This window comes from Marmota monax, unplaced genomic scaffold, assembly GCF_021218885.2.
Source record: "Marmota monax isolate L192 unplaced genomic scaffold, Marmota_monax_Labrador192_F-V1.1 WCK01_AAM20220418_F8-fsc00055, whole genome shotgun sequence".
NCBI classification, from domain to species: domain Eukaryota; kingdom Metazoa; phylum Chordata; class Mammalia; order Rodentia; family Sciuridae; genus Marmota; species Marmota monax.
In genome coordinates, this window is record NW_026695205.1 from 8,338,434 (window position 1) to 8,361,851 (window position 23,418).

A 23,418-nucleotide genomic window follows, 5' to 3' on the forward strand; every position below is an offset into this window, starting at 1 on the left:
GGAGAAATCCTTATAAGTGTCTTTTTTTGTTTTCATTTTTGTTTGTGTGTTTGTTTGCTGTGCTAAGGGTCAAACCCATGGCTTTGTGCATGCTAGGCAAGTGCTCTACCATTAAGCTACATTCCCAGGCCTTTAGTATTGTTTTGATGCATTTTAATACCATTTGACAAAAACAGGGTAAGTAAAATACAAACACTAAATCAACAAGTGGAACACTGTGTGTGTGTGTGTGTGTATTAAAAAGATACTCCTGACAAATTCTGGCTTCATTTTATGTCTATTAAAAGTTGTTTTGGGGATGCAGCTCAGTGGTAGAGTACCTGCTAGTGTGTGTGAGGGCCTGGATTCAATCCCATATACCACAAAATAATGGGTGTGCCAGATAGAAGCTAAACTTTGAAAGCTAACTTTTAAGCTAGCACCCAGAGACAATAAAACTCCAGAAAATAGTCACTTTCTGTGATTATGATACACAAAAAATAAAAATGAACTTGAAAACATTTAGCCATTATATCTTGAGCTATATATTTTTATATCATCCTCTCTCCCCTCTCTTTTGGGACTAAACTTACATGTATGTGAGTTTAATTTATGTTATCACAAATGTAACTGTGTGCTATTCTGCCCTTTTCTGTGTTCAGTCAGGAAGTTCTACTAACTTAATTTTAAGTTTGCAGTTCCTTTCTTCTATGTTTAATCTGCAAATAAACCCACAAAATCAATTTTAATTTCAAATAAATAAAATTTCTAAATCTATCAAATAAAAATTTTTTTTGCCTTCATTATTACCACCACATCAATTATTTATTACTTGTGTATCACGTAAGTAAACTCACATGGAATCCACCCTTCACAAGATTCCCTCTCTACTTATTTTTTTTTTTTTTACCTGTGTAACTGAAGATAAAGCTGATGCAATGTGCCACAAGAATCAGAAAGGAAAGGAAGAAATTCCTGAAATAAAATAATTTTTCAATCTTTGTAAGCAATATGACTTTCTAATACATATCTTGTCCCAAAAGCATGCAAATAAAATAAAATCCTAGATATGCCACATTAAAAAAAATGTACATGATCATAAAAAGAAAGATGAGGCTGAGCAGGTACATAAAATTCTTTACCATTACAAGTACCATCCTAACTACAGCTAGCAGCTATCACTTACTGAGCACCTACTATGGAACCACAATAGTACCAAATGATGTTACATACAGTACTTTCAGTCTTATCAAAAAACTTACTATATATTATTATCCTCATTTTACAAAATAGAAGATTGAAGCTCAGATATCAATAACTTCATCACGTAGCTAAATAAGACTGGGATTCAATCCAAGTGTGATTCCTCTATCCATTATGACTATCTCTTAGAAACTAACAGTGTAGACAGACAGACGTGGTGTGTGCCTATAATGCCAGTGGCTCAGAAAGCTGAGGCAGGAGGATCGCAAAGTTTAAAGCCAGCCTCAGAAACTTAGCAAAGTCCTAAGCAATTTAGTGAAATCCTGTCTCAAAAAATAAAAATAAAGGGCTAGGGATGTGGCTCAGGGATTAAGCATCCCTGGGTCCAATCCCTGGTATATAAAAAAGAAACTGTTATATGGAAATAAAAATGTAAGACAGGGCATAATTACAGAAAATTTTACCTTCTATTCACCAAGCGAATCTTAGATGGGTGACTGCCCCTCAAGTGCCACTGGTGCACTTCCCAAGTGTACCTCTGCCCCTGGACCCTGGAGTAAGACCCCGCAAGCTGCAGGAGCCCAGCGTAAGAGGCAGATGACTACTGAGAGGTGAATGCCAGAGGACCAACAGAGTCCATACACAAGCAGAAAACAACACACTAGGGCCAGTGTGCTGGGCGTGGCCAGTGTGCTAGGCAACATACTCAGTCCACTCCGCCAACTCAGGTGTCACTGCCGTTCCCATGACTTCCACTCTTACAGTTACTACAGTTTCAAAGTCTGGACATTTAAACTTTAACAAACTAATTTAGAAATGTGTAGAAATAATTTTTAATGGTATTTAAAGGTAAATTGAATTATTTTCTGAAAAATCAATTTATGCTTATGAAAATATTTTTTTCAGATGTGAATAAAAATAAAAATGATAGTGCATGAGGGTGCATGGCTATAATCCCAGCTATTTAGGAGGCTGAGGCAGGAGGATGGCAAGTCTGAGGCCAGCCTCAGCAACTTAGTGAGGTCCTAAGCAACTTAGTGAGACCATGTCTAAAATAAAAAATAAGAAGGGCTAGGGATATAGTCCAGTAGTAGAGCACCCCTGGGTTCAATCCCCCCAATTACACACACATAACAATGACGATGGGAACAAGTTAAATAATACAATAGATATTCAATATTTAACAACTAATAACACAAAACCATTAACAACCATTCAAAATATACTTGATAAAATAACTTCAAAAGATTAATTTTGGTAGGAATAGTAATAACAGGACAATTTATAATTTAGTGTAGATTTTACATTTATGCATTATAAAGAAAAGAGCCTTTACCTTAGTGTAATGCAAAAGGGAGTTGGCAAAGAAACGACATAATTTAAGTGTTTTCTGGAATAATCTGTAGTCAGTATTATCCTGTTCCAGAAAAAGGACATAAGGAGTTATAATAAAAATACAAATATGTAATTAGTTAAACTTACAAATGAGGTATTTTCTAAAAACACCTCTTAATAAATATAGAGTATAAAAATTTCCCAAGAAAACATTATTATTCTCTAATATTTTGGCAGGAGCATATAAACACACACTAAATGACAAGAGATGTATTTAAGAAAATAAAATTCTACATGATTCTATTAGTAGCCTAATAGCAAAGAGGCAATCTTTCTTGTTGATTTTAAAGGGAAAGAAATTTAAATAATTTATTATTCATTGCTATACAGGAATCAAGTTAATAGTCAAAAGAAAAAGGTCACTAATATATAAAAGACACGAAAAGGTAGTTCTGAGAAAAGAAAAAACAACCAATCAATAACTAATACTGAAAAAACCAAAATGACCACCCAATCCCCATTATCATGTGAGAGGGGGAAGGACAGAGGGCTATTTGATTAAAAAGCCAAAGAGGAAAGAGGTTGACAAGCACTTTCTTTTACCACTGGTGGAAGCATGAACACAACACTCTGTTCATTTTTATTAAGAGTGGAAGTGTTAAAATATCCTTTCTGGACCTATCTCATAGAAATACCAGTACTGCTATGAAATCAAAGTTCTTGATACTGTGAAAACTGAAGTGAACCAAATGTTGGCAAAAGGCTAAAGATATTTGTGGTACATTCATAAACTATAATACCATACAGTTATTAAAAACAATAGGGTAAATATATTGTCTACAGAAAACTCTAAGATTGATGAAGAGCTTTAAATTAGTGCCACAAAATGAAATCAAATAGATACATTATCTTCAATGTTGAGAATTATTTTATATGAAAATAACTTATCTTAATGTTAATGTTGAGTATGATTTTTTTCAACAATAGCAAATCCTTAGTTAAACCCAATAAAATTGGAATCACATGATCCATTAATTGAATAGGATCCTTCATTTTGAACTTTACCAAAACTAACTGAAAAGTTTTCCTCAGCAGAAATAGAGTAGATGAAAATTCACCTTTTTTTTTTTGCTCAATTATGCACATGAATCTCAAAAGTGCTATGTAAGTATAAAAGCTGAGTGATTAAAAATAAATCTACACTGACCGTAAAATGAATTTTTTTCAGCCTAGATGTCATATCCCCCTAAGAAACCTTCCATGACTTCATGATTGGGTCCCTACCTTATACTCTACTTCCATGAGCCAACTAAGATCACTCTGTCCTAGAAGCACTTAGAATTATCTGTTCATCTTGCAAGCTAGACTCTTAAGTTATTTAGGGTAGAGGATGTGACTAACTTAGTACCTACTACATTTCTTGGCACACAATAAGCACTCTGGAATTACTTTATAAAACCGACAACTGAATGATAAGGCAACTTATTATCAGTTTGTCTACTTTAAATTTTTCTCTCTCACAGAGAAATTGTACAAGCTTTGGTTGACATCCTAGTTATTATTTCATTACTAAATACCATACTACTATTTAAAGAGCTATTACTTTGATGTTTTTAAAAGCAAGTGAATAACACATATGCATTAGTAGTCCCAACTTGATTTACTCAACTGTTTAAAACAAAGTTTGCATCCCAATGCCAACAAAGAAGGGACAGGAAATATAAGCAAGGAAGATCATTTTCAGTGTTTTAAAATGTGTACCCATTCTTCCTTTCTTTAAATAAAATACTGATGAAGTCCAAATGTAGCAGACAATAAATCTAAGTACAGGCATCAGATATAAAAGTATGTGCTTATTTTCTGAATAATACAAATTTCTCAAATCATTATATGAACAAATGTTGAAATCACAATGGAAACTAAATTATATGTAAGGGCCTTTCAAATAAATTTCTGGCCAGATGCAGTGATACACCCCTGTAATCCCAATGGCTTGGGGGGCTGAGAGAGGAGGACTGCAAGTTCAGAGCCAGCCTCAGCAACTCAGCAATCCCATCTCTAGATAAAATACAAAAAGGGCTGAGGATGTGGCTCAGTGGTTAAGTGCTCCTGGGTTCAATACTACACGGTACCAAAAAAAGAAAAACAATTACTGTGGCTAAAACACTGTCTACTGAGAAGTCTAATTCAATATTTTCTTTTGGAAATTAAATCCAAGAAAATAGAGAATAAATAATAAGTACCATATGGATTTGGGGCTATCATGGGCTGAACTGTTGAAGTCCTAACCCCTAACACCTCAGACTATATTTGGAAATACAGTCATTGCAGACGTAATCAGCCAAGACAAGGTCATGCTGGAGTAAGGTGTGTGCTTAATCCAGTGCGCCAGGTGTCCTCGTGGAGAGATGTGAGACACAGGGAGAGACATCATGGCAATGGAGGCAGAGGCTGGAGTTCTACAGCCACAAGCTGAGGAATGCCAAGGGCTGCCAGTAACACAGAAACCAGAGAAGGGTGGACAGGTTGTCCCCTACAGCCTTTGAGAGAACCTGGCCCTGCTGCCACATCGTGGATTTCTTGCCTCTAGTACTGTGAAAGAATACATTTCTGTTTTTAAAAATGCCATTCAGTCGTGGTCATTTGTTATAAGAGCCCCAGCAAATTTAGGAGCGTGTTAGTATGCCAGACTATTATTAAATCTAATGGGTTTATTTTGACATTTTGAAAGCAAGGTGCTGTGGTCTAAATGTTAGTGCCCTCTCCCATGCAAATTCCCTTGTTGGAAGCTAATATACAATGGGATAGACACAGAGATGGCGTCCATGGGGAAAGAACAAGTCAAGAGGGCTCTCCTCTCACCAGCGAGATCTGGGCCCTTATAATAAAGAGGAAGGGAGCTAGCTGCCTTTTACCCCACAAGGAGGAAGCAAGAAGCAGGACCTTTGAAGCAGAGAGCAGCCCTCACCATACATGAATATGATCCTGGATACCTAGACTCCACAACTATAGATACCTAGACTCCACAACTATGAGAAATAAATTTCTACTATTTATGAATTTCCCAGTTTAACCTAGTTTTTGTTTGGTAGTCTAAACAGATATAAGTGAAAATTACTTGAAAACTTTTGATTCCATAAATATGAATAGTTAACGACAGAGGGCACTGCTGCTCAGAATACAGAGTTAATAGTAAAGAGCTGGGTCCATATCAGAGCTCTGTTTCAGCTAATGGACAGTGTGGAGCTGGCCACATTTATCAGCCCCACATCTGCAATTTAGTTTATGATTTTCATACGTAAGACAAACATTTTACGTACATTCAAATAGCACCTGCATTGGTCTCTTCTCTTGCCACTGTAAACTACGCAGGGGCTTGGTTTTTCCTCAACTCACTCCTGTCCAAGAATCTTTGCTAATTTTATTCTCCAAACACCAGCTGTGGAGTCTGCAGTGTCAATAAAAGTAAGAAGAAAATTGAAAGGGGGTGGTTGGGGGTTGAAGACATACAGGGTGTAGGAGACGAAGGTGGAGAAGGGGACAGCCTCCCTGCAACGTACAGGATGCCCAACCAAATAATTCCTCCTTTCAACAAGGTGAGGGGAACAATGAAGGGCAAAGGAAGGAAGTGGGAATAAAAAAAAGGGGGGGGGGGGAGAAGGACTCTAAAGGGAGGACAGACACGAGAAAAAGAGAAGAAAAAGGTCAGCTCCTTCCTGAGCCATTCCTTACTGCCTTAACACCTTCAGAACTCTCTCGAGGTAGGATTTGTCCTTCAAGATCATCCCTGTTCCAGAAGATGCTACCAGTTTGGGGACTTTAGAGGAATCTGGCACCTCCACCCCCACAGCTGCTTGGCAGGGAAGAACACAACACAAAGGAAGTCCCTGTATGAGCCTGCAGGTCCACAAAGAGGGGTGTTGATATTTTAGGAGGAAATATTTATTGTCATGGTTTGGATAAGACATCCTCCAAAAGTCCTTGTGTCCATGCAGCAATGTGTAGAGCAATGTCTAGACTAGGAGCTGGGACCCCATCGGTCCACCCTGGCCTGAAGAGACTGACTGGGTGGGTAACTACAAGAGGCGGGGCAAGGCGAGAGGATGTGGTACATGGGGACAGGCCCCAGAAGGGTGCATCTTCCCTGCAGCCCCTCTCCTCCCTCCTCTCTTTCTCTGCTTCCTGATCCCACCAAGAGCAGAGTAGCTGTCCTCTGCTGGACCTCCCCCATAATGTGCTGCCTCACCTGGGGCCCAGAGCATGGAGTCGGCCATCTAAGGACTGAGACCACTCAAACTATAATTCCAACAACTGTATTACAGATGTTTAGAACTCATCTATTTCCTAAATGGTATGTCAATTTAATGCCATAACTTCTTGAAATGAAACTAAACATAAGTTTATACAAGTTTTAAAAGACTGATACACATACACACCACTAATGGTTGCATGCATTGGTGAAGGAAACACAGAAAGATTGTGGCTATGTGAAAAAGTTCTTAAGTAAATCAGAATTAGGATTATAATTTACTCTAAATAAACACAGAATTCGAACTTGTTCTAGGGTGGAAAACAATGAAAGAAATCTGAGGCAAAGACCTTGACCAACCAGTTAGTGCAGTGTGGACAACAGGGTAAGGTGGACTCCAGAGACAAGGGCAGTCAGGATGCCAGGCAGTGTTCTGAGTGGGAAGTAACTACAGTTGTGAATAACCCCACAGACCAAAAGAAGGAGTAAATCAAAACCTTTTTAGAATGATCCATTTGTCCAAATGAGACTTAGTATCTGCCAAGGGACAGAACAGTACTGCTTAAAGTGCTGTTAGATTGTACCTGCACATTTGACTGAGTCATCTGCTCAGCTAACTGCAGACAGGAGTGGAAGGAGGAAAGAATGTCTTCACACAAGCTAGTAATGACATCCTTGTGTTTCAACCGGCTCTTCAAAGCTGACTGGTGTTTAAGGCTCTGCCTAAAATGAATAAAATGAAAAGAATACAATCACAAGTAATATAGCAAGTAACTTAGGGCCATAAAAATATCTGCTTTATACAACACTTTTAAAAACCATAATGCATAATGTGTATTAGAAGAGTATACCCAAGATGTGCTAACTTTACATCTGAAGCAGTTGCTTGTTTTTTCTCTTTGTATAAAATATTAAATGAGCTCTTACTATGTGTGAGGCACTCTTCTATGCCCTAGGGATAAAAAAGTAAATCAAGCTGGGCGTAGTGGTGCACACCTGCCTGTAATCCCACCAGCTCATGAGGCAGGAGGATCAAGAGTTCAAAGCCAGCCTCAACAACAGTAAGGCTCTACACAACTCAGTGAGATCCTGTCTCTAAATAAAATACAAAACAGGGCTGGGGATGTGGCTCAGTGGTCAAGTGACCCTCAGTTCAATCCCTGATACCCCCCCCACCCCCCAAAAAGTAGATCAAATAGATACCATCTCTGCCCTGTGTGTATAGAACTTGTGACTTGTGGTCTAGCATAAGAATATTAAATAATTGTAAATATATTTAATTATGGTTGTGATAAATGCTGAGACAGAAAAGCCAAAAGCGCTACAACAGAAAAAGCTAATCTTGGGCTGGGATTGTGGCTCAGCAGTAGAGCGCTCGCCTAGCACGGGCGGGACCTGGGTTCAATTCTCAGCACCACATAAAAATAAAGGCATTGTGTCGTCTCCATCTACACCTAAAAAATAAATATATTAAAAAAGAAAAAAGAAAAATCTAATCGTATTCTTAAGGCTATCAAAGAATGTGATCATAAAGATGATACTTAAGCATAAAACTGAAAGAAAGCTGGAGTCATCAAGGTGCAGAGTGGGAGAGGGGAGCACTCTAGGCAGAGGGAAAAGCTGTGAAAGCCTGGGCCTAGAGGGTATGTTTGAGGAATGAGGAGCAGGGAGACAGCAGTCTGTGAAGAAGGAAGAGTCCAGGGAGAATTAGGTGTTACTTTGTACAATGGGAGAGAAGTAAACAGTAGAGTGACATGACTTGATTTACTTTTTTAAAAGATCACTCTAAACGCTGAGTAAAAAGTGAACTGGAAGGGGGCAAGAGTGGCACAGACATGACGACAACGATGCTGGTGGCGATGTGGCTAACTTGTTGGGCACAGTCTCAGCATTTTAAGTGATGAACTCAACACTCACTATAATCCTATCAAGAAAGTGCCACAATCGTTACATTCATTCTCAGAAGGGCAAATTAACCACATGCCCAAGGTCTCAGGAAGAAAAAGTGGTTTCAGAATGAACTCAAGGACATGCAGTATGGCTCCCAGGTGACATTCTCAACTAATACACTATTTCTTATTGGCAACTTAATGCCTTAATGATAAAGAAAAGCACCTAAGACCACAAAGAATGACCCCAACCTTTCACCTTTTATGCACATGTCTAATAGAGGTTTCAATGATGCTGACATTGTGACCATGTCTTCCCTCACTCCTACGAACCTGATGAATGTCATAGGCATTCTCCCTGAGAAACTCTTCCCAGCACTCCAGTTTCAGGAAGTCAATATTACTTTATAAATGGAAATAAGTTGGAACAACCCAAACGTGCATAATGAAGGGATTGCAGACAGTTATAATTAGTTACTAATTTGCCCAAGTTTATAAATACTTGACAGTGGTTTAACAATAATACCTACAACCAAGTAGTTATAGTCTGATTCAAGTCCACTGCTAGGTGACTCATTTTTCCATGTTAGAGATGGCAGCATGAATAAGTCCAAATTGGTACGGAAGCTACATATAGGATATCTTCATTGCCAGATAGCATGGCCAGTGAACAATATACACACCACACAAAATTGTTCAAAATGCAATCTAAGAAACCATGAATAATTAGGATTTGAGGTAAATGAAATATTTATAAAAACTAACAAACTTACTTAATTATAAACTTCCAAGTATTGGCATGGAATGCTTGGTCCATACTGGAAATAACAGAGCAGATATCCAATAGTGTATGAATAACTACAAAGAAAGATAACAGAGCCCTTAGGATATTAAAATGTCATTTAGGGTGTTTCTCCTACATTTAAAAGTATCAACTAAACATTTCAATATTTGATTGAATTAAAATAGGCAATGCAGTTTCAAAGTAACTGTATCAAAATAATCATTCAAAATAAGTGCCACCCTTTTGACTTAGTTTTTACAAACTATGGAAAATTAATTTTTTAAGTTTCAACTTAACCTATCACTTAAAACCAAAAACATCCAGAAGAAAAGCTGTGCCCTATTATAACTGAAATATTCTATAGACACGATTCTAAACCAAATTGACAAACTAAGAAAAGAAAATCTAACAAGGAAGAATTAAAGCTAATATACTGGTATTCGTGTAAGGTTTCTATCTGCCTATGGCAGATAATTTTATAAAACTGGCCACCACAGCTTACAATATCCATACTCTTCCACAGTCACACTAAACATTGTCCCTTGACTTGATTTAGCAAAGGAGACAATAATAAAATTGAGACAAGTAGAAATTTGCAAAGTAATTGCACACCAGGAATCGCCCTCTCTTGCTAATCCTGGAACTCTTAAGTCCATCATAAGGTGACTGAGCCTGTGTTAGTCCCTAGAATGAAGTGCCACACAGGACTTTCTCAGTGCTTCTGCCTCTGTCAATAGCCAGATGTGCATGAAATTACTGACTACAAATATATCAGTGAGCCAGTTACGATACCTGGGGCAGAAAAGGTTATCTCAGCTGATCCCCACCTGTACTGCAGACTCACAGACTTGTGAATGATTCAAACTGTGGCTATTTTAAGCCAACAGATTTTTGGGGTGGTTTGTTACAGAGCAAAAGAACTTAGTACCCTACACAAAACAAGTTATAAAAATAATCTTTTTTACACAAATTTTGAAAATAATCTTTACCCTATACATAAGATTATTGTTTTTCAAACTCTGGGTCATAATCCATTAGTGAAGGATGAAATCACTGAAGTATGTTACAATCAGCAGTTATTTAAAAATTAAATAGCATGGAGTGTATCACATATGAAACAGGTATTACTTGGTACATGTACTTTTATATCTACTGGGAAGGAATGTAAAAATACATTTTGCAAATTTCAAAATTTGTACGATTAAAACTTTATCCAGCAAGAATTCAATTATTTTTTATGCATAATGAGTAAAAGATCCTGAAATCACTAGAAACAATGTTGGGTCTAATATTTTAACTGACACATGCATTTCTGTTATTTCACATCATCCACTATAGAGTAACTTTTCTTCACTTACCTATTACCATATTCAAAATATCATCATTCTCATCTACTGAAGGGTCCATGCAAACCATGTCCAGCAATTCCATCAACTGCTTCTGAAGAGAATAGGCCTCCTTGAAAAGAGCCTGGAGAAGGTCTGAAACAAGGTGTAAACACCCAGAATATACAGCTTCACTATTCTGATTCCAAAGATAAAAAAAATGAGAGAAAAATCAAATCATAAAAAGCTTAAGATCCAATTTACTTTAACATATACTATCAGAGATCAGAAATGTAATGCAATGCTTTTAACTTATCACACATCCATAAAACAAATATATCAGTGATCACCCATTTTACATGTGCTTAGACAGCTGTAACAATGTGTAAGATGATTTGTGATTTTCATGATCTGGCAACTCTAGAACTAATAACATTTGAAGACAACATTAGGTCAAGTGCATGACATTTTAGCAAGTGACCACCAAAGAGAAGTATCAATGAGCTAGCAATTTTCATTTACCCAACAAACAGCAATATAAAAACTGCCTGTGCTTTACAAATTCGTGGCCAGCTTTTGTGCCTTAAAGCTGCCCCTGGAATGTTGAAATGGACCAAATAAGGGTCAACTCCCTTTCTAATAGGAAGTTCATTAAAGCGATTCATCACTGACCCACAGATGCTGTATGTCAGGCAATTTCAGAATCCCTGTCACTCAGTATAACTCCTGATCATTTCTTTCTTTATAGAGAAAAAAAAATACATAAAATGAACACCAACAATGAACCCTCAAAAGACCGTTTTTTATGTCTTCCTTCTATCCATTTACTTTGAAACATTTGCACACATACTCTTTTTTCTAAGGAAAAGTCTATCCTAATAACCTTGGCTAAAATGCAAAACCTTATGTATAAACACTGTTTTACTCAGCCTCTTTGCCCATTGATTCTAGGCTACTTAAAGTATACACAGACCATTACTCACCTTACAATGTACAAAAGTACTTTTGATTACATGAAGGACTGAAGAGGGGAGACTATGTATACTTTCTAGGATGACGGATTCCTGTGTGGCACAGACATGCTGAACACATCCTGTAAGAGCTCCTAAGACCTGCACCATTGTCTGGAAATAAGAAAAGAAGATTTATCCTAAGTGTATATTTTTGTGTGCAATAAAAAGGTATCAGACAATATGCTGAATGTTAGGGATAAAACAGTGAACAGATAAAACACACTCTGTTCCTCTTCTCACAGAACTTCAATCTACCCCAGAACAATAACACTGGAACAACTGGCCAGACACTTAGAAACCTAATCCACACTTCAAAATACACAGCAAGTATTCCACACTCGCCTCAAAACTTCAGGTATCTCGATATGTCTCCTTGTAAGAATGCAAATATTTACTCAACATAAGCTGTATAAAAAAATCGAGAATTCAGTATTCCTATCTTTAAGTTCATAAACTTAAATCCAGCATTAGGCCATTAAACAAAGACTATATGGCTAATCAACATAAGCATAAAAATTTTCACTCTCCCTAAACTCCCTCTCTCTCCCTTTCTAATACATTTGACTTACCTGTAAAATATTCCTTAAAGTGTTCTGGATTTCTAAATTTTGGCTTGACAGTCCTCTGGCTTGACAGGTTAATTCATACATCATGTCATCAAATACCTTTACAGTCTGTAAAAGCAAATTAGGTTATAAAAGAATAGAAGAAACAAAATTCTATAGGAAAAGACATACCTTTAAAGAAAAAAAAAAAAAAAACCATAGGATGATTTAATTTTGCATTAGCAACATCAACAGGGTATGGTCCAGCTTAATAAAATACACCTAATTAAATAAAAAATACATGTAAAAAGTAATTCTATAGGGGCTGGGGTTATAGCTCAGTGGTAGAGTGCTTGCCTCATGTATGTGAGGCACTGGGTTTGATCCTCAGCACACACATAAAAAGAAATAAAATAAATAAAGATATTGTGTCCATCTTAAAAAGTAATTCTACAACATAATCCCTTAAAAAAGCCCCCCACAAAAAATAATTACTTTCTGTTTCTTTCGTTTGAGTCTACAAACAACAAAAAATCACTTGAGGTTTATTTGGGGCATGCAAGAAACAGAAGCACTACTCCATACACTTAGAAAACGACTGCCTTGAAGCACCCTCCACTTGGCATCTTACAAGGACACACTCTGGTGTGGGAATGGATTTACACTGCATCACCCAGACATCATTCACTAATATTTGAACACTCTGCCTTTTGACCAATTCAAGATCCCCTTCCTACATGAGAGGTAGCATATGTAACCTCGTAACTAGCTTAACTACCCCCAATATCTTAATAATCAGATTTTTCTAAACTCTTTAAACAGCCTAAATCCTGTAAGAACAACTCAGTCAACAAGGCAATAAAGCTACAGAGGACATCGTTTCCTGCAGGTCGATGAACTCAGATTCCTGTTTTCACCTATGTAACAGCAGGAACTTTTTTTGGCGGTCAGTAACAAATTCTAAAAGCTTTTCAGACAGAAAATAATCCAGTGACTATGAGTAAAAGGAATTCTGCTGATTGTCTGTTTAAAAGCCAAACTTAAAAATCCACTCCAATAAAGGCCAAGCAATCATAAATAAATCAGTTACAATCAGCACCAAAGCACCTTTAGTTCCTTCCACTTTGAGAAAAAAAAGTATGGCTATATTTTTTCAGAGAACATCTACAGCTACAAAGTAGTAATATAATCTGTGAGCTTAATGTTTTTTCATAATTACTTGATTTTAGTTTTTTTTTTAATTTCAGTTTTCCTCCCAAGACTTCTTTAATAAACTTTGGTTTCCATTTTGCCAAACACTGACATTTAACAATTATCAATAAATACTACAAAGATGATAAAGAGGTTTAGCAAATTTCCATCACCCATTCCAAATTTTCATTAATAGCTTTAAAACACAAGAGTTTTTAAAGTTAACCACAATAATTTGAATTCAATTAGCAAAAGATCTATCAATCAGTAAAGGATCTGAAAATAGTTTTAATCACCTCAAGTTTACACCAATGTCATCACATTTTCACATGAGATATTTTTACTACTTATTTGTACTTCAAGTATGTTTGCCCAAACTGAGACTAGATTTTATTTTTATTTATTTAGTTTTTCGTACTGGGGATTGATCCCAGGGGCACTTAACCACTGAGCCACATCCCCAGTCCTTTTTATTTTGAGAAAATATCTCACCACGTAGCTGAGGCTGGCTTTGAACTTGCAATCCTCCTGCTTCAGGCTTCTGAGTCACTGGAATTACAGGTACATGCTACCATAGCTAGTCTGAGGCTAGATTTTAACAAGCTTTATGACATGCAGATTAATATAACAGTACTATACCTTTGGTAACACTTGAGAAAAGAACGTCTGTTCCAATGTCAGGTGGTTCATATGAGGTAAAAACATTTCTACCATAATTTTCAGGATTTCTATAAAGCAAAATAGCAACATACCTTGTAAAAACACTAAATCATGTCAGTTAATAGTCATTACTTCTTACCAAGTGTGAGAATATGTAAGTATTGCCAATCAAAGCTCTGTACAGTGTCACAATGACATATTCTATATGGAGAAACTATTAAGCATTTAATAGCAAAAAGTATCTATAATAGCAAAAAAGAAGACAATGACAACCTATATAGGATCTGTCATTAAAATATTTTATAACATTAAAAAAGTTCACAATACTTTAAACAAGAAACTTCCAAAATAATAAATATAATCTCAATTTTAATATATACATAAATGTCCAAAGAATGAGATAGGCTGACAAGAACATATGGGAAAAAGAGACTGCTTTCATCAGAATCTTAACCATTGCAGATTAGTGGATGTTTTATTATCTTTTCTGATTTTCTGCATATTACAATGTTCTACAATGAATATGTATATCTTTTATATTCAAGATAAAAAATAAATTTGCTACTTAAAAAATTAGACACAACAAAAAATACAGATCCAAAATTATAAAATTCCACAACTCAGTAAAACACAAATAAGCTAATTCAAAATCTGAGTAAACTGAGAAATCTACATACAGTCTTAACTCTCTAACTCCTCTAAGAGAGTAAATCTTATCAAGGAAGAATGATAAAGAGATGGAAAGGAGAAAGTCAACTTTCCCCAAATGACAAATTTGTTATCACCCGGACAAGGACAATCGGCTTTTTATAACTCAGAAAGTACATTCTAAACAACATCAATCCTGTTAGATGCTGAAGGTTACTAAGTAGACTTATGTGAAACATAAGTCTAATGACAACATTGAAAACTGACAATGTACACATATGCATAGCAACGGATCTTTGGGCATTTATCCAAAATGGAATTTAAAACTCTAAGCATTGTAATTTGAAGTAATTTGTTCATTTTAGGTAATGGAAGGTCACAGTGGCTGTAATAAAGAAAATGATTAAAGCTGAAGGGAACACAAAATTGTAAGGACACATCTATTAATATATGTGGAATTCAGACCTAATGACCTCAAAGTAAATCATACAATCAAAATAATTTTACTTACCAACATGTTCAATCCAACTCTCAGAATGTTGATACATAGAGTAAAATAATTAAGGAAGATACAGTATCACAGTAATAGGATATTCGTTACTGAGAATAAGTTCAAAAAGACCCTTCTTGGAATTTAGCAAGAATCCATGAGAGACTGAAATTAGAGACCGATTCCTGGCCTATTTTTACTTTAAAAAACTTAATGCTTATTCGGTAAACAAAAGTAATGTGAGAATACTTAAAGGAAATATCTTCAAAACTATTCAGGGATAAACTTTTCACTCCATGTGTAGTCATGAAATGCTTTTAAGATAAGAAATATTGTTACTATATGATACACGCAGTTCTGGTTTCTAGTAAAGACATTTCTGTCTCCTCAGCATTTCTACTTTGTTGCTTGCATACCTGTCTTACCAACATTACCCGTCTGAAATCCTTCTGCACTTAGCAGGGGCTTACAAATATTTTACAAATACATTCATTACCTATGTTCAATACCAAAGTTAATATAACCACACTACAAACTACATTGGTTCTGGAAATGTTTTACTGTAAAAACCTAAAGATCATTAAAGAATATGCCAACAAGTAACAAGGATGTCCATAACCCCATCACCTAATACAAGAATTGATTCTCTTCTGAAATCTTTGCATTTTTACAGCAAACAAAATGAAGTACAGGTACAGTCACAAACCTATTTGAGTTCAGTTGGGTAGAATTTGCCTTAAGGAAAATGTCAGGTTTTTATTATTCCACAATTCATCCTAAATTATGATTATGTAAACATGCAGGTGAGGGCTGGATAATAATATGTACAATGCAAAATACGAAAACGATTATGTTGGGGTGACAGGAATATGGATTTGTTACACTTTTCTTTTGTTTGTCGTCAACAGTGAAAATATTACCTCCTACTAAAAAAATAGTGTCTGAGACTTCCAACCCTTTTGACATTTGCACTATTTTCAGCACTTTACTAAACACTTATCACAAGCCAGGCAGTTCTCAATACTGAGAAAAAGCAGTGAGCAAACCAAGTCCTGCCCCTACTTTATAGTGTAGTGAGGAAAAACAGGGCAGGGAGAAGCAAATTAAACAAATTTCTATTAATTATGCTCCTCTCTAAAAAACTTAACAGGGCAGCTGGGCACAGTGGCATATGCCTGTAATCCCAGCAGCTCAGGAGGATTGTGAGTTCAAAGCCAGCCTCAGCAACAGCAAGGTGCTATGCAACTCAGTGAGATCCCATCTGGGGATGTGGCTCAGTAATTGAGTGCCCCTTAGTTCAATCCCTGGTATGCCCCCCTCCCCCCAAAAAAAACTGTACAGGGCATTGTGATAAAACTTAAACATACTGGGTTTGGGGGATTACCTTAAACTGAGGGCTCCAAAAAAGCCCCTTTAAAGAAGTAACATTTGAACCAAGACTTGAATAAAGAAATGCCCAAAAGGCTGGAGAAGACTAGGAGGGCTCAAAGTTTCTGAAGCAGGTGAGCCTGATGTATTTGTGGACATACTGTAGTTAGCTCAGTGTGAGAAAAGAGCAAGACTCAGATCTTGGGAATATAAGGTGAGTTTGGATTTTTTCCCTAATTCATTAAGAAGCCCCTGCTGGGGATGGGAGGGGGGGCAGATTCTTTTTTTGAAGAATGGATTTTAGGAGAACATAAGTAGAAATAAGGAAACTATTAATAATAGTCCAAGAGGTAGAGTTTGGAGTCAGAGTGGTAGCAACAGGGATACAGATAAGTGGGTTGATTCAAGATATAGTTTGTTGTCAGAAAGAATAATTTGCTGATTAAGTATGAAAATAGAGAGGATTCAAGGTTTTGGTTCATAGAACCATTTACTTGGATAAGAAAACTGCAGGAAGAACAGATTTGAGTTTTTTGTGTAAAGTTTGAGACGCAAAGCAAGGTAGGAGTATTCACTTTCAATTTACTGAATTCCCCCTAGAACCTGGAGGGGACACCAGGGAGCCTGGCTGCTCATCTTTGTTTCCCGCAAACCTGACGCCAGGCCTGCCACTCAGTCCTGAACACGGGTGTTCTCCGAGGGGGAGGCTGGCAGCCCCCCCCCGCCCGCCCGTTGGAGCTCCGGGACAGCAATCGCGTCTCTGCACAGTGACTGAGGAAAGGCACTGGTACCTTCTGGGATCTTGCTCATGCCTCCCCGAATGACTTGTTTGTGGATATTAATATTTATATTGGGCTTTAGCTGTAAAAAAAAAAAAAAGTCATGTGTACAATGTTCCAATTATGGTCATTTCTTACTCGTTCCTTGGAACTCGTGGGGCTAGGGCTACACTGTCACATTGTAACACTCACAACCAAGCCTCATCTGCACAGGCAGCAGCGGCCCTCGGCACTCAACGCTGACGGAGGCCAACAGCGGAGGCAGCCCTACCTAGCGAGGCCGACAGGGCAGGGGAGAGGTCTGTCCTCTCAAAGCCGTGGCCTCGTAGCCTCACTGCGTCCCCGGACCCCCGACTCACTCACCCCCGCTGCACCGCCAAGAGCGGCGGCCAGCGGCCCCGCCCACTCCGCGCGGACCTGGGAGCCAGGGCGGACCCGGCCCGCGCCACTGCACGACGATGGCGCCCCCGCCCAGCCCGGCCCTCCGAGAGGATATGAGCAGCCGAGGCAGGACCGACGGCAGCTCGCGGCGGCACTGCGCCTCAGGCCAGCCGCGCAGCTCCTCCAGCGGAGCCGCGCGCTCCTGAGACATGATGCCCGCGCCGCTTCCACCGCTCCCGCCGCCGCACCGGAAGCCCCGGCCTCCCGGCAGCCCTTGCGAGGCGGCGCCAAAGCGGGCACCACCGAGAGGCGCGGCCGCGCGCCCGAGGAAGCCGGCCCCTCTAGGCCCCGGAGGACTCCACTCACGGGTGCGCGCTCGAGGCCGGGCGAGGCGGGCAGCGCGGCTCTCTCCGCCCCGCGACCCCCGGTCCCGCCGGCGGCCAGCGTCCCCGCGGCTGGGTCGTGCTTCCGGGAGGTGAGGCCGGGAGTCCCAGGTTCGTACCCTTGGCCCCGCGGGGCTCTGTGGGTGCACGGGTGGGCTCAGGTTGGCTGGACCTCGCGGGAGGTGGCCCCAGACCCGCGGCGCGGCAGGGCGGACGCGTCCCCTGTCACCTGTGCCCCCCTACGTGTCACCCGTGTGCTCACCTGGGTCACCCATGTGTTCCCGTGCGTTTTCACCTGCATGTCCCTCTGTCACTCACGTGCTCAGGCTCCTGGTCTGGAAAAATGTGCCTGGTGAGAACCACACCTGCATGTTTTTAAAGGGATGTTCACCTTCCAGGCTACAATCTTGAGCTCTTGTTTTTGTTTTTAAGTATTTTTGTTTGTTTTAGTTTCAGATGGACACAGTACCTTGATTTTATTTATTTGTTTATTTTTATGTGGTGCTGAGAAAAGAACCCAGTACCTCACACAAGCACTCTACCTCTGAGCCACAGTCCTAGCCCTCTTGTTTTGGTTTTAGTACCCAGGGGTGCTTAACCACTGAGTTATATTTTTTATTTTGAGACAGGGTATCACCAAGTTGCTGAGGCTGGCTTTGAACTTGTGATCCTCCTCCTCAGCACCCTTGTTTTTTGAGGCAGTAACAAAATGAAGTAATTCTGAAAGTTTAGGGAGTGAATAGGTTTGGTTACAGTCAGGATCACTGAAAGACAAGTTCCTAAGCTGTCCTGGCTGAAAATCCTGGACTTTGTTCAGTGGCAGTGACTGTTGCTGTTGCTCCTCTCTTGTTTTTATAGTTTATTTTCTTTCCCAGCTTCTGATCCTTAAGGGGTGTGTGTGTGTGTGTGTGTGTATCTTTTCTCAAATCTCCTTTCTACCCCTACAGCTTTTTCAGAAAAGGCAGCTGATTATGGGTAGTGTGACGGGGTCTGTTTAATATTTTGCTTTAGTGAAATGTGACATTTTGCTTTAATAATTTTATTTATTTATTTTTCTCTAGGGCTAAATTCAAAGAGGAGCAAAGACCTCTAAAAAGTCTTTGGAAATGTGTTTGTAATGGTGTGTAAGCAGCTAAAGAGGAATTGACCCCAACAGAACTAACTGGATAATTGAGGCAGGTTTCTGTGTGTCATCAAATTCTGTCCAGAAATCGAAGAATCTTCCTTTGAACTCTAGGCTGGTGTGCATTTAATAAGAGGATGACCTTTCAATTTAATTTCACTATAGAAGACCATCTGGAAAATGAATTAGCGCCTGCTGGAGATGGAGCTTTGACTCTGAATTCCTCGAAAGCATCATCAGTGTCAGTAAGTCGAAAGGGAGAACCCGAGAACAAAAAATGTTCAGAGGAGCACCTGGGGAAGCCCAAGTCAGTGGGGAATGCAGCTCCCCCTCCAGATGCGGATCCACCCAGTGCAGCTGGGAACTCAGAGGGCTCTGGGCCACATGACGATCGGCCTTGCTTGAGACTTGCCAAAGAGCATGCTGTGCCTAGAGATTTGAAGAAAGTGCTAGAAAATAAAGTCATAGAAATGTTGCCAGGTCTCCAGCCTGTGAACATGTCAGTAGTGAAAACCACCTTGTTGAAAGAGAACTTCCCTGGAGAAAACACAGTTTCAGAAAACTTTTCTTCACACTCTGATCTGATTACAGGTGTTTATGAAGGAGGCTTAAAAATCTGGGAATGTACCTTTGATCTCCTGGCTTATTTCACAAAGGCCAACATGAAATTCGCTGGGAAAAAAGTGTTGGATCTTGGCTGTGGATCAGGGTTGCTGGGTATAACTGCACTCAAGGGAGGGGCCAGAGAAATTCATTTTCAAGATTATAACAATCTGGTGATTGATGAAGTGACCCTACCTAATGTAGTGGCTAACTCCACTTTGGAAGAGGAAGAAAATGATGTAAATGAACCAGATACAAAGAGATGCAGGAAGTCAAAAGTAGCCCAGGAACTGTACAAGTGCCGTTTCTTTTCTGGGGAGTGGTCTGAGTTTTGTAAGCTTGTGCTAAGCAGTGAAAAATTCTTTGTAAAATATGACCTCATTCTCACCTCAGAAACCATTTACAACCCGGACTATTATAGTGCTTTGCACCAGGCATTCCACAGACTGCTGGGTGAAAATGGGCGGGTGCTTCTGGCCAGCAAGGCACATTATTTTGGTGTTGGTGGAGGTGTTCATCTCTTCCAGAAGTTTGTAGAAGAAAGGGATATATTTGAGACTAGAATACTCAAAGTAATTGATGAAGGACTAAAGAGATTCCTAATTGAAATGACTTTTAAGCAGCCCAGTTAATATTCACGGAGTCTCCTAAGAGAAATAAACAGAATGACCCCAAACTTCTGTTTTGCTATTGTTTTTTCTTGAAATTATGGTGTGTCTTTAGTTTTGTTTCTTCAAATAATAGACCAACTGTGTTAATAACATTGGATTTGCTAAGTGAGACTGAGCAAGTGTTCTTGAGCATTTGGTGAGATGACCCAGAAATCATCTTATCCGAAAGTTCTGTTTTCATTCTGTTTGCCCTTTCTACCATCTTGGACTGTTCATGAAGTTGTCCCCAGGAAATCCTGCCATTTCTTATCTAAAGTTTGTGAATTTCTTCCCAGTCTTTTTTAGTTTCTTGTTCACACAAAGTGCCTGGTCAGATTTTTAAATGGTACAGCATTTCTAAATGACACTGAACCTGAATATTAGGATGAAGGCCTTTTATAACTCTGGAGAAGGTTTTATTTTCATATTCATTTACCTAGGATGCTGAGCAGTTGAATTCATGTTAAAATGAGAAAACAAGAACATAAAAGATAATGAAGTATAAAAGTGAAACAGAGAATTTAAAATTAACCTCTTGTAGTTAAGTAAGAGAACTTAGGCTCTTGGTAAGAGAAACGAGAATAGCAAAAGATAATTCTGGGGGGTGTAGACTCCTTACCGGTTGTTCAATGCTGGTGGTGGGGAGGGGCAGCATTTTATTGCTTTTGTTGTTTTTAGTGCAAAAGTTTTCACATCACCTCTAAAATTGACATCTGCTATGCTATCTATAATTGTCAGTTATTTTCTTTTTTAATCTAATCCTCACAAACTTTAAAAAAAAATCCTCATATGCTTCTTTTTTCCTTTCTCTTATTAGCGCATTAGGTTGTATATGATAGTTGGCTTTATTTTGACATAATCACACGTGCAGAAATTTTATTTACTCCATTTTAGTCCCCAGTGCCTTCTCCCTCCCCTCTGCCCTCCCCCATTCCCCTTCCTCTGCTCTACTGGTCTACCTTGCATTCATTTATGATGCTTTAGAGCTGTGGTATAAATGCTTTTCACTGTGGTATATTTATACATGCATGTAGTGTAATTTTGTCAAATTCATTAGGCATTTTCTCCTGTTTCCCCTCCCTCCTTCCTTCCCCTCAATTACCTGTTTCATTGATCTTCCCTCTGACTTTACGATATCAATACCATTTTTTGTTTCTTGGAAGTACTTTAAATAATGCTACGTCTTAGGTTTAATTAAATGTGGTATTTATTGGACACCTGTTGACTAGGTATTCATATAGCATCTTGCTTCATAATTATAACCTTATCAGATATATTGGTGATGACCATGACAGCTAACAGTTTTTAGCATATACTATATGCACAACAGTTCAGCTTTATACATAATAACATTTAATATTCCAAACAGCCCTGGATTAGGATGTAACTACTGTCCTCATTTTAGAAATAAATCAAAACTCAAAGGAATTCAGTAATTTGCTCCCAATCACATTCCTCACGTTGAACTGGAATCTCAACTGAAGCCATTGGAAATTATACTTTTCACCACCTTCTGGTTTCAAACCTATCAATGCCTGTTTTTATCACAAATATTTCTTAACATCATGTATTATTCTGAAGTGAAGGTCAGTTAAAGAAGCTTGTATCAAGCCTGGTTTTGTGGTATACACCTGTTATCCTAGTGACAGCAGGCTGAGGCAGGAGGATCACAAGTTCAAAGTCAGCCTCAGTAACTTAGATACCATCTCAAAATAGGCTGGGTGTGTATCTCAGTGGTAAAGTGCCCCTAGTGCCATAAAGAAAAAAGTTTATATCATTAAAAAATACACACACATCCTTAACATATATAGGGTTACATGTACTCTTTCTAACTATGACATGAACAAAGTCATTTATAATCTCTTTGTATCCTATCAGGTAAGTGCACGGGGGCAGGCAGTGAGTGGCACACTAGGCCACCGAAGGCAGGCAGTAGCTGGTGCTAGTCCCTAAGTGCCCTTGCTGGAAAGCCAGCTGCAATTCCAGACCTACCCGCTGGATAAGGTGGTACAAACAGGCCCGGCCAGCTGCATGGGCCAGTTGGTCCCAAGGCAGTGAGAGAATCCTGTGATACATAACAGGTGTTTTCAAGAGAAGCTCTCCAAGATGAATGAGCCCTCAGTAGGTCACGCGGGAGGCCTGTCCAAGAGTAGTAGAAACAGGCCATGAGCAAGGTTCTGGACGCAAGTTCAGTCTTTAGAGGGGGAGTCCAGCATATGTCGAAGGTATCAAAAAGAAGCCCAGACCTTCGCAGGTAATTCTGAGGTAACAGGTCGTCCAAAGGGGATACACCTAACCAAGACAGCTGGCAGGAAGAGGACTTGGGATGTGAGTCATGCTACAAACCCAGGAGAGGGACGCTTAGTTAGATTTCTTGTGCAAATAATTTAATTGTTTAAGGAGATATATAGGTAAGACAATGGGTTTTGTAGTCTAATACCTTGAGTTTAAAATTGTTTCCCATATCACAATGAATCTCATTAATGTGTATAAAGTGTGTTAATAAAAATAGATTTTTAAAGCCCTAAAATTTTTCCATTTCCCTCTTGTGAAACAGGGCTTATAATAGTATCTCCCTAACAAAATTCTTTGAAGATTACAACTCAATGATGAATGTCATGGATCCTATTACACATTTCCTGTGTAGAAATGAAAGTTATTACTTCCAAGAATATTTAGTCACCCTGTTTTCCTAAACAGATAGGAAGTCTTGCTCACTTTTGTTAAAAGTTAGATTTGTACCTTTATGTTTTACAAATCCCAGCCCAGAACTTGGAGAAAAAACTAAGTTCCAGACTTTGCACTGCCCAGCATCAATCT

General features: G+C 38.8%; 2 protein-coding genes across 6 annotated transcripts in view; one reads left to right on the forward strand and one right to left on the reverse strand.

Annotated features, from left to right (window-relative positions):
• Firrm (FIGNL1 interacting regulator of recombination and mitosis) overlaps positions 1-18,092 on the reverse strand; it is a 34,677-nt gene extending 16,585 nt beyond the window's left edge. The window contains exons 1-10 of one of the 4 annotated variants that reach the window (XM_046430200.2): positions 17,955-18,092; positions 15,333-15,372; positions 14,153-14,241; positions 12,347-12,451; positions 11,748-11,888; positions 10,798-10,963; positions 9,429-9,513; positions 7,351-7,489; positions 2,519-2,599; positions 890-954 (exon numbers count right to left, since the gene is read on the reverse strand). In XM_046430200.2, coding sequence (XP_046286156.1) covers positions 890-954; positions 2,519-2,599; positions 7,351-7,489; positions 9,429-9,513; positions 10,798-10,963; positions 11,748-11,888; positions 12,347-12,451; positions 14,153-14,241; positions 15,333-15,372; positions 17,955-18,050 — 1,007 coding nt within the window. In that variant the 5' untranslated portion in view covers positions 18,051-18,092. Of the gene's footprint in view, positions 1-889; positions 955-2,518; positions 2,600-7,350; positions 7,490-9,428; positions 9,514-10,797; positions 10,964-11,747; positions 11,889-12,346; positions 12,452-14,005; positions 14,048-14,152; positions 14,242-15,332; positions 15,373-17,954 lie in introns of those variants that run through there. The other 3 variants (XM_058574470.1, XR_006848757.2, XM_046430201.2) reach the window with 3 other exon arrangements.
• A 66-nt stretch (positions 18,093-18,158) lies between these two features.
• Mettl18 (methyltransferase 18, RPL3 N3(tau)-histidine) lies at positions 18,159-20,624 on the forward strand. 2 transcript variants are annotated; one of them, XM_046430208.2, is made up of 2 exons: positions 18,159-18,333; positions 19,284-20,624. In XM_046430208.2, exon 2 carries the CDS (start codon positions 19,483-19,485, stop codon positions 20,578-20,580), a length of 1,098 nt encoding a protein of 365 aa, XP_046286164.1. In that variant the 5' UTR covers positions 18,159-18,333; positions 19,284-19,482; the 3' UTR covers positions 20,581-20,624. The 2 variants fall into 2 exon arrangements, with proteins under 2 accessions (XP_046286164.1, XP_046286165.1); XM_046430209.2 differs by having other exon boundaries at positions 18,159-18,314.
• The last annotated feature ends 2,794 nt before the right edge of the window (positions 20,625-23,418 follow it).

Excerpts from the sequence above, each read along its gene's own strand:
- Mettl18 (XM_046430208.2), top strand. The coding sequence starts at position 19,483 with ATGACCTTTCAATTTAATTTCACTATAGAAGACCATCTGGAAAATGAA.